Below are 9,227 nucleotides of genomic sequence, written 5' to 3' on the forward strand. Positions count from 1 at the left end.
CAGGAAATTCTCATCCCTCACAGGAGCGTTGGTACAAACAACAAGGGGAACACATACTGTGCAACTACAGAAGAGTGAAGTAAATGAAGGACGTTGTAGGAAGTTGCATTTAACACCCTAACCTCAAAGTTTGTGAAACAAACTGTTTAAAACAGGACTGCTTGTTGTTGAGAAAGAGTTTTCTTAGAGCTGACACTGGTTCCTCAAATATTACAAACTCATCTATACATATTAATACACCAACCCAGAAATTCTTCTGACTGCAGGTTTGACAATTTAAATCTCTAAACTCACAATTTAGTACCTAATTTGGATTTTTTTTTTTTAATGTTCTGCTAAGAACATGGACTGTGCATGTTTTTCTGTTGATAGATGACTTGGGCTGCCTCCACTTTCAGTCAGCTGTTTGTATGCTTTTGATGCATTTAGTCTCCCTTTATACACAAAAAGTGCCCACATACTTCCATGCATCCTTTACGTTGGTATGGATGTTAAGATGTGAAAGACACTGGGTTTTATTAATTTATAAAGCTCTTATTGGTCTTTTACCTTCTTATATCAGTTCCATGCTTTCTTTTAATGTGGGTTCTTATCGGACTCGGTCCAGTGATTGGATTACACTGCAGGTGCCAGTTGTTTTTACCGAACTTGGAAAATCTAGTTTGTCATATTGTGCACCTGCAACGTGGAACAACATGCAGAACCATTTAAAGCTTTCATCTTTTTTATCCATAGGGCAATTTAAATCCTTAACTGTTTCACATTTTACCTCTAGGTGTTCCTGTTTTACCTGATTACTGTGTTTTAGATTTTAACTATTTTATTCATTATTGATGCTTTAATTCATTATTTTTTTTTAAACATTTGAACATTTTTAATTGCAGTTGTATTGTGTGTTTTTTAATTCTGGTTGCCACTCTTACGCAAGTTTCTCTTTGGCTTTCTATGTCTATGTGCTTTTATTTCCTATTGTTTTATTCGGCTACATTGTAAATGAGGTCTCTACCTCAATGTATTCCCGAGTATAAATAAAGGTTGAATGAATGAATGGATGAATGAAAGTAGAACATCCACCAGAGAGCGGCGCTCAGAGTCAACCCTGAAGAAGAGTTAAAAGTTTCACTGTAGAAAAAGAGTCAAAGGTTTCTGACAGCAGCAAACATGGTGAAGCTGGATGAGGCTGTAATAATGAACCTCTTGAAGACGGAGCTTCTCTGTGCTCCATTAAATACATCACAACATGTGGAGAGAGAATTTTGTTACTTTGTAATTTATTTTATTTTATTTATTTATTTATTTTGCATTGGTGTCCTGAGATTACTCTCCTGTTGTAATAAACAACGTAACATATTAGTTTTGCAATTCAAGCACTCTGTTATACTGTAACATTTTCAAATAGGCAGTCCATTACTGTTACAGTTTTATTGTTTTCACTACTGCACCACCAGAGGAGACACTGAGGATGACTTTTATCATCTGAGACAGAGGACAGACACAGGCCTATATGGTATCAGCAGACACTGAAAGTGTGAACTCAGGTTTGGTTGTGAGATGAATGTATGACAAATCCCACATGCTGTACTGTGCTGCTCAAAACATCAATTAAACACAGCGTCCATTTCCCTTGGAACAGGTTTGATATAATCCACCAGGGGACCAGCAGATGGCAGAGTTTGTTTTGTCATGTGCTGAGGCCCAATGACAAGGTTCTCTGTTTTGTCTGGTTTTGAGTTCAGCTGAAGTAATTTTTTGAGGTCTTTAAGTGAACTCAGCATAGCAGAGTCTGTGAATCTAACGGGCAGGTACATCTGAAGATGTGACAGGAAGGTGGGTAGAGAGAAAGAGGATGACACGCAGCCAATGTGCCGTAGGTGGGAGTAGAACCAGCGTCTGTTACAGAGAACTGAGAGCATCAATGTGTGGGACACGTGATCTACTAACTGAGCTACAGGAACACATGGAGCCTGGGATTTGTTGTGTTTTGTGTTTTTGAAATGGATACACACATTCAGTTTTAAAGTCATCAGGGACACAAGCATTAGATAAGGAAGTGTTAAAAACATAAATCTAACAGGGACACAATAAATTCCATTACTTTTTGTAAGAACTTTGTTGTTGTTTTGTTGTTTGTACTCTTATCTGTACTACTGTTTCTAGTTTCAGGTTCAGACAGGGTAGTGGGATAAAACAGGTTAAAAGTATCTTGTTGCAGGTGAAGAACATCAGAATAAGAGACATTGGGAGTAATAGAAGCTCAACTGTAAGACACTTTGACAGTTCATGTAGAAAAGTTCTACATATACACTCCATTTAACACTTTTAGTCTTGAGGTGAATCCTGTCCTCAGGAATATTTTTTACTCATCATTATTCTCTATCTGCAGTCTGGAGACACCTCAAACCAGCTGTGCAAGTGTTTGGATTTAGAGCAAAGGACTGAGAGTTTGTCCCCTCATTTTACACACCCAGTCAACAACTATAGACTAAAAGACAACACACTCCTCTCAAGCTGTGTCCTCCATACATATAAATACATCAAGTTAAGGACATCCTGAAAAATGTCAGAGGGAATTTTTACTTTACAGTCACTTAGTGTGAGAGTTTAAAGAGTCTGAACATACAGTTTGTGAGTGAAGCAAAAATAGAAACAAGTCAGAGGTATGGCTTCATGCCTTTATGCATTGTGTTTTATTGAAGGTATAAAATGCAACATTTTCTTTAAAAACAACACAAACTCATATAAACATAATAGCTCAGACAAATCCCACTGATTCTACGTTTAAACAGAGTAAAATCAAAATAACATCTCTCAAAAGTTTCCTTCAAAATAAGTGAAAACACAAAATGTGATTAAAAAAGAAAAAAGAAAAATTGCAGAAAATTCTTACAGGGTTAATTAATTACAGCTCAAAAGAAGAAGTTATGAGTCATGAGTAATAACAGATCAATATATCTGATCAATGCTGCACTAAAGACTTTGTATATTGTGTATAAATCAAAAAGTCATGTACATACACAAACAATTACATATAACATCCGTGCATATAAACAGCAGTGTGCTCAGCATATCTGCATCATTTTCAAACCAAGTTATGGTTTTATTCATCAAATCATTTGAGCTGTTATCATGTATATTTGTTCCATTGATTCAAGCACACTTCTCTTCTGCAATATGAAAATGTCAAATCCATCACTGAGCTGACAGACGGTTGTGTGGCAGCTAAGAAATCCACCTGGAAGGAGCACAAGCTCATTGTAGGTCCTACTGCTGGGTTTCTTCCTCCTCAGCAGGCCCTCCTTCAGCTCCAACATCATCAAGGTTCTGATAATCCACCTCAGTCGTCTCCTGTTGGCTTGATTTCTTCTGCCCTCTTCTGGCCTGGAGAGACATAACAGCATGCATATGTCATTGGTTGCATCTCTCCTCTCTTCCAGTCATTATTCACAGAATGAACTGTGGATTTTAGCCTGTGAGGAACAAAGATGTACACAGTACCTTGTAGCAGAAATAAAGGACGATGATCACCAACAGCAGAATAAACAGCACAGTAACATGTCGGATTATACTTCCATAAACTGTTGGATCTGTTGAAAGAGATTTACATGATGAGTACACACACATTATGATATAATATAGTGTGAAATACTGTGATCTGTTGGTTACTCGTTTCTTTTGCACCAACATAAATCCACATTGTCACATTTAAGACTAATGGTTCAATACTGGAAATGCAGATAGTAAGAAATGAGTCTGTTGGCCACAGGCGCCTTGTACCCTTGAAATTTGGAACACAACTGTGTTTTATTACAATATTAGGAAACACTTTTGATTTAACCATAAGTTTTTTGCCATATGTGCATGTGGGAAGCAGGACACAGGAACATTTCTTCTGCAGTGTTTATTCATGGGCAAACTGTACATTTACTGCCACTAGACAACTTCACTTGTCTGCTCTGAGGACTCACTGCACATATGCATCTTGTTGATAAAACCTACATCAGGACTGGAATATTTTTGGTGCATCTGGCAAAATTTTGGCTCAACTATATATACATATGCATATATAAAAAATACATATGTAGTACAATACAATAATTGGATTTTCCCATTTAAATTTAATCCTGGGATAAATTATCCCCTGTACTTTGAACCAACATGGTCAAACATGTTCTACCTGAACTTCTCTTCACTGTTCCAGCATCAAAAACGAGATTTTAATGCACATGCAAATGCTTCAAAGAGACAAAAGTATAGAAATACTAGTATGAGCAGCAGATATTTACGGTGCCCCCATCAGTGGCTTATGCATCATTCAGTTCTTGTCCACATATGAATTAAAACAAAGCTTCAATTCTGGCTACTTACATTTTATGGTGACGCTCATCGTTGCTGTTTCAGGAGAAGTGAATTTCCTTGAGGACAGTGTGACTTCATACACACAGCTGTAGTTTCCCTGGTCTTCATACTCAGCTACAGGGAAGTTGAAGGAGGCTGAGTGGTTGACTGCTGGCTTGGTGTCAGTGATGTTGGAGCCAGAGAAGATGAGAGAGAAAACACCTCCAGGATAGCTGGAGTTAATGGAGCAGGTGATGATGAAGCTGTAACCCCTGGTGACCTCTGCACCTTCAGGACCCCAGACCAACCCTCTGTTAGGAGATGTCAGGGAGATGCTGGGCTGCTGCAGTGGCACTGGGTAAAAAAAGGTAAAGAATATGAAGAAAATATATGATGAAGACCAACGCACAACAAGACAAATATTACTAAACTATTAAATGATAAAAATGGAACAAAAAATGAAGAAGCTAAGCTAAGAAAAGCGCAGCATGGTTGAAAGACACACACTGACAGCATCCCACAGAAAAGTCACTGTCACCAATTTGATCAAGAGTCTTTTTCTCCTAACTGGGCAGCTTTAGTAAGAACATGGAGGACATGGAGACGGAACATTAATGCAGCAACAGCTTCTTCTTCTACAAGTCAAAAACAGAGCAAAACTCCTGCCTTATGGCAACTCTGAGGGGACACACTACCTTAAAACACAGAAGTTTTTTAAATCATGATGTTGCAATGGTGTGTCAGTGGTCAGTGACTGTCAGTCATCGGTGAAGGATGATGGCATTGACCATCGACCCAAACCCCTAATACTCACAGCCAAAGAAATAGGCTTTTGTTAGTTATAATGAGTATGTAAACCATAGCTAACACTGTGTAAATCCATTCTCTTTAAAACACAGTTGCATTTGTTGTGGATCAAGCAACATATTCACTTTTAGACACTCTGCTCTGAAATGATGAACATGTGCTGCAGAAACCATGTGTCCTAGAAATTACATTTATATGTTGCTGAAGTGTTTGTATAATTAATTTACATCCAGAACATGTCCAGAGGAAAAGAAAAGGTCAAATCAAAATCTCATCTCTGTCTAGCCCATGTCTCTGATAGTTGGTGATTCATCCATTCATCCATTTTCTTTCTCATGCAGCAACATGACGTCCTTCTCTTCAGCAACACTTTCCAGCTCCTCCACCTCAGCTGGTAAATTGATTGTATAAAAATGTAATTTCTAGGAGACATGGTTGGCTGCAGAGTGTGGTTACTTATTGTTTTCTAGTTTACTGCTCTGTCAACTGACACACATTATAAGACACAATTATTGGATGATAGACATGTAAAACAGTACAGCAGATGTTTACAGTGATTTGATATTCTGTAAATGATCCAAAAGTTTTCTCACCTGAACACACCACACCAGCGTCCTCACTGTGTCCACAGTTGTGTATCCCAAATCCTCTGTGCTGACACTCACTTAGAAAACTTTCACTTCCTGAACAGTCCACATCATCAAGCCAGATTGGTCCAGTTCCTTCACCAAAAATGGCTGATTTTGTGGTGTACAGCGCTGTACCACAACCCAACTCTCTGCACACAACTTCAGCATCATTTATGTCCCAGTTGTCATCACAGACTGTTCCCCAGGTGTTCTTGTGAGAGACTTCAACTCTTCCAGAGCACTGAGTCGACCCAGACCCAGCTAATCTGATCTGGATGCCTATAGAACAAAAGACATACAGTCATACACAGTAATGTACAGACTTACACAGACATGCTGCAAGGTGTGGTTACCAGATCTTTTCTTTGTGTAATCTTTGTCTAATCTGTGCAACGATACCATCTAAATATATATTTTCTGCATTTTCTTTCACTGAATCTTGAAAGGTTTTGTGTTAAATTAAGTTATTTTTTAGCTTTCAGTGCCCACATAGTTTACTCTTATTCTCTTTGGAACCAACTAAATGTATAGAAATCAATTTATAATCTGATAAAGGAGCATGGCAATGTGACACATCAAACATATGTAGTAGAGAAGACAGAGATTGCTGTGTAGCCCAGACCACTTATCTACAACCTTTATCAAAAGAAAAAGAAAAAGAAATCTGACTGGAGCTGTAACTATTAAATTCTCTATTTTCCTCTGAGACTTTTCTTTGTTTGGATTTGGCAGCTAGCCTAGAGAGACTCAAGAGTATCAACAACACAGAGGAAAAGACCTGAAGACACACGATATGATGCACATTTTAAATGACAAAATATTAGAACTTTTTAAAAAATGTATTTGTTGTTTAGGTTACAAATTTTTACATGTGCAGAAAGTAACAACAATCATAACTAGTTAAAATGTTAGAGCACTGAGTCGACCCAGACCCAGCTAATCTGATCTGGTCACCTATATTCAGAACACAGAACACAAATAATTGCTGAATAAAACATGTCTTTGATTGACTCATTGATTGATTGGCATTTGGTCATGAGAGAAAGCGCTTTTGTAAGAAACATTTGGCAAAATTTCAGAATAATTTACATTCTTAACATTACTGACAAATACTGCAAGAAATAAACAGCACATTTCACATTAGATCAAATATTTGTGACAAACTTGGTCACCTACATTACAGTTTAATTATGGAGCAACATTTCACACTTGTTATTCTGCTCTTTAGTTTGAACAGCATGCTGCACGGTGAGGTTACCTGCTCTTCTCTAGACATCACAAGCCACAATGACGAGGTGAAAGAGCTGATAGATTATACAGAAAAGGACACATTTATTCACAATACTTTATCCAAAAGTTTTCTCACCTGAACACACCACACCAGCGTCCTCATTGTGTAGACAGTCATGTGTCCCGAATCCTCTGTGCTGACACTCAGTTAGAGACCTTTCACTTCCTGAACAGTCCACATCATCAAGCCAGATTGGTCCAGTTCCTTGACCAAAGTGGTCCGACTGAGGGGCTCTCAGTGCTCTACCACAACCCAACTGTCTGCACACAACTTCAGCATCTTTTAAGTCCCAGTTGTCATCACAGACTGTTCCCCAGATGTTGTTGTAATAGACTTCAACTCTTCCAGAACACTGTGTAGACTCAGACCCAGCTAATCTGATCTGAAGACCTTTAGGAGACAAATACATTATTGCTGGATAGAAGAACAATTGTTGTTTGTATATGACAGAAAGTGATTTTAAAAGACACATTTAACAAAAAATATGATTATCTTAAAATACATACTTTTCATCACTCCCACAGACTTTGAGTAAGATATGCAGGGTGAGGTTAGCAGATCTTTTTATCTGACAGACTGTGACATCACAAGCCACAATGACGAGGTGACAGAGCAGTTAAATTATACAGAAAAGGACACATTTACTACAAATACTTTATCCAAAAGTTTTCTCACCTGAACACACCACACCAGCGTCCTCACTGTGTGAACAGTTGTGTGTCCCAAATCCTCTGTGCTGACACTCAGTTAGAGACCTTTCACTTCCTGAACAGTCCACATCATCAAGCCAGATTGGTCCAGTTCCTTCACCAAAGTGGTCCGACTGAGGGGTTCTCAGTGCTGTACCACAACCCAACTGTCTGCACACCACATCAGCATCACTCAAGTCCCACTCATCATCACAGACTGTTCCCCAGATGTTGTTGTGATAGACTTCAACTCTTCCAGAACACTGAGTCGACCCAGACCCAGCTAATCTGACACCTTGTCATGGAACACAAAAAGTTATTGCTAGATAGAGCATGACAAAAATTTGCATTAATTACACACACTTTTCATTTATTACACAGATGGTGAGTAACATATAACACATTTCACAGTGGATGAAACATTTAAGAAACACTGTCACTTATATAACAGATTAAACTATAGCATATTAAGAAACATTTCACACTTGTTATTCTTCTATAGCAGCAGGTTGCAGAGTGAGGTTACAGCTCTTTCCAGTGTTGCATCTGAACAGCTCTGACATCACAAGACACAATGACGACATGACAGAGCTCTTCAATTATACAGAAAAGGACACATTTATTTAAAATACTTCATCCAAAAGTTTTCTCACCTGAACACACCACACCAGCGTCCTCACTGTGTCCACAGTCATGTGTCCCAAATCCTCTGTGTTGACACTCAGTTAGAGACCTTTCATTTCCTGAACAGTCCACATCACCAAGCCAGATTGGTCCAGTTCCTCTATCAAAGTGGGCCAACTGAGGGGCACTCAGTGCTGTACCACAACCCAACTGTCTGCACACAACTTCAGCATCATTTAAGTCCCACTCATCATGACAGACTGTTCCCCAGTTGCTGTTGTGATATATTTCAACTCTTCCAGAGCACCGAGTCGACCCAGACCCAGCTAATCTGATCTGAAGGTCTTAGGGGAAAAGGACAATACCATAGCATGAAATATTTCAATATTCACTGAGAACATAAATGAGAAGCTACAGAGATTTTACACAGGAGAATGGACTGACCTGCAGCAGGTGAAGATAAGGTGAAAAGAAGAGAAACTACAGAGGAGAAAAACACACTGAAATATAAGACATTCTCTTTGTGATATAGCTTCCTAATTGGAATAAATATAATGAATGAACTGTAGTTTTTTAACAGAATATTTCTTCTGTAAACCCTCCTCCCTGTACTATCTGAATATAAAAACAATTAAGAAAAGTAAGTTTGAGGAAATGTTTCTCACCAGTGATCAAACAGAACAAGTGTCTCTGTTGTGAGCTCTCCATGGCTGAAACAGACAGGATGCTCTGAGTGGTCAGTGTCAGAGCAGAGGAGAGAAAAATGAACTAAGAGCTGTGGTGCTGTGTGACACTTCACCTTGCTGTTCTTCCTGAATCACTTCCTCTCTTCTGGTGTTTTTTCAACTAAGA

The 9,227-nt window shown here is 38.5% G+C and overlaps 1 protein-coding gene across 1 annotated transcript in view; it reads right to left on the bottom strand.

Annotated features, from left to right (window-relative positions):
* Positions 1-9,227, bottom strand: part of LOC146310119 (uncharacterized) — a 97,954-nt gene extending 88,727 nt beyond the window's left edge. Inside the window, 6 exon segments of the mRNA XM_084743350.1 lie at positions 5,736-6,042; positions 7,112-7,452; positions 7,738-8,046; positions 8,405-8,719; positions 8,820-8,855; positions 9,041-9,227. Of these exon segments, the coding sequence (XP_084599476.1) occupies positions 5,736-6,042; positions 7,112-7,452; positions 7,738-8,046; positions 8,405-8,719; positions 8,820-8,855; positions 9,041-9,083 (1,351 nt within the window). The 5' untranslated portion in view covers positions 9,084-9,227.

Source organism: Lutjanus erythropterus, chromosome 19 (assembly GCF_056507025.1).
Source record: "Lutjanus erythropterus isolate fLutEry1 chromosome 19, fLutEry1.hap2, whole genome shotgun sequence".
Classification (NCBI taxonomy): Eukaryota; Metazoa; Chordata; class Actinopteri; order Lutjaniformes; family Lutjanidae; genus Lutjanus; species Lutjanus erythropterus.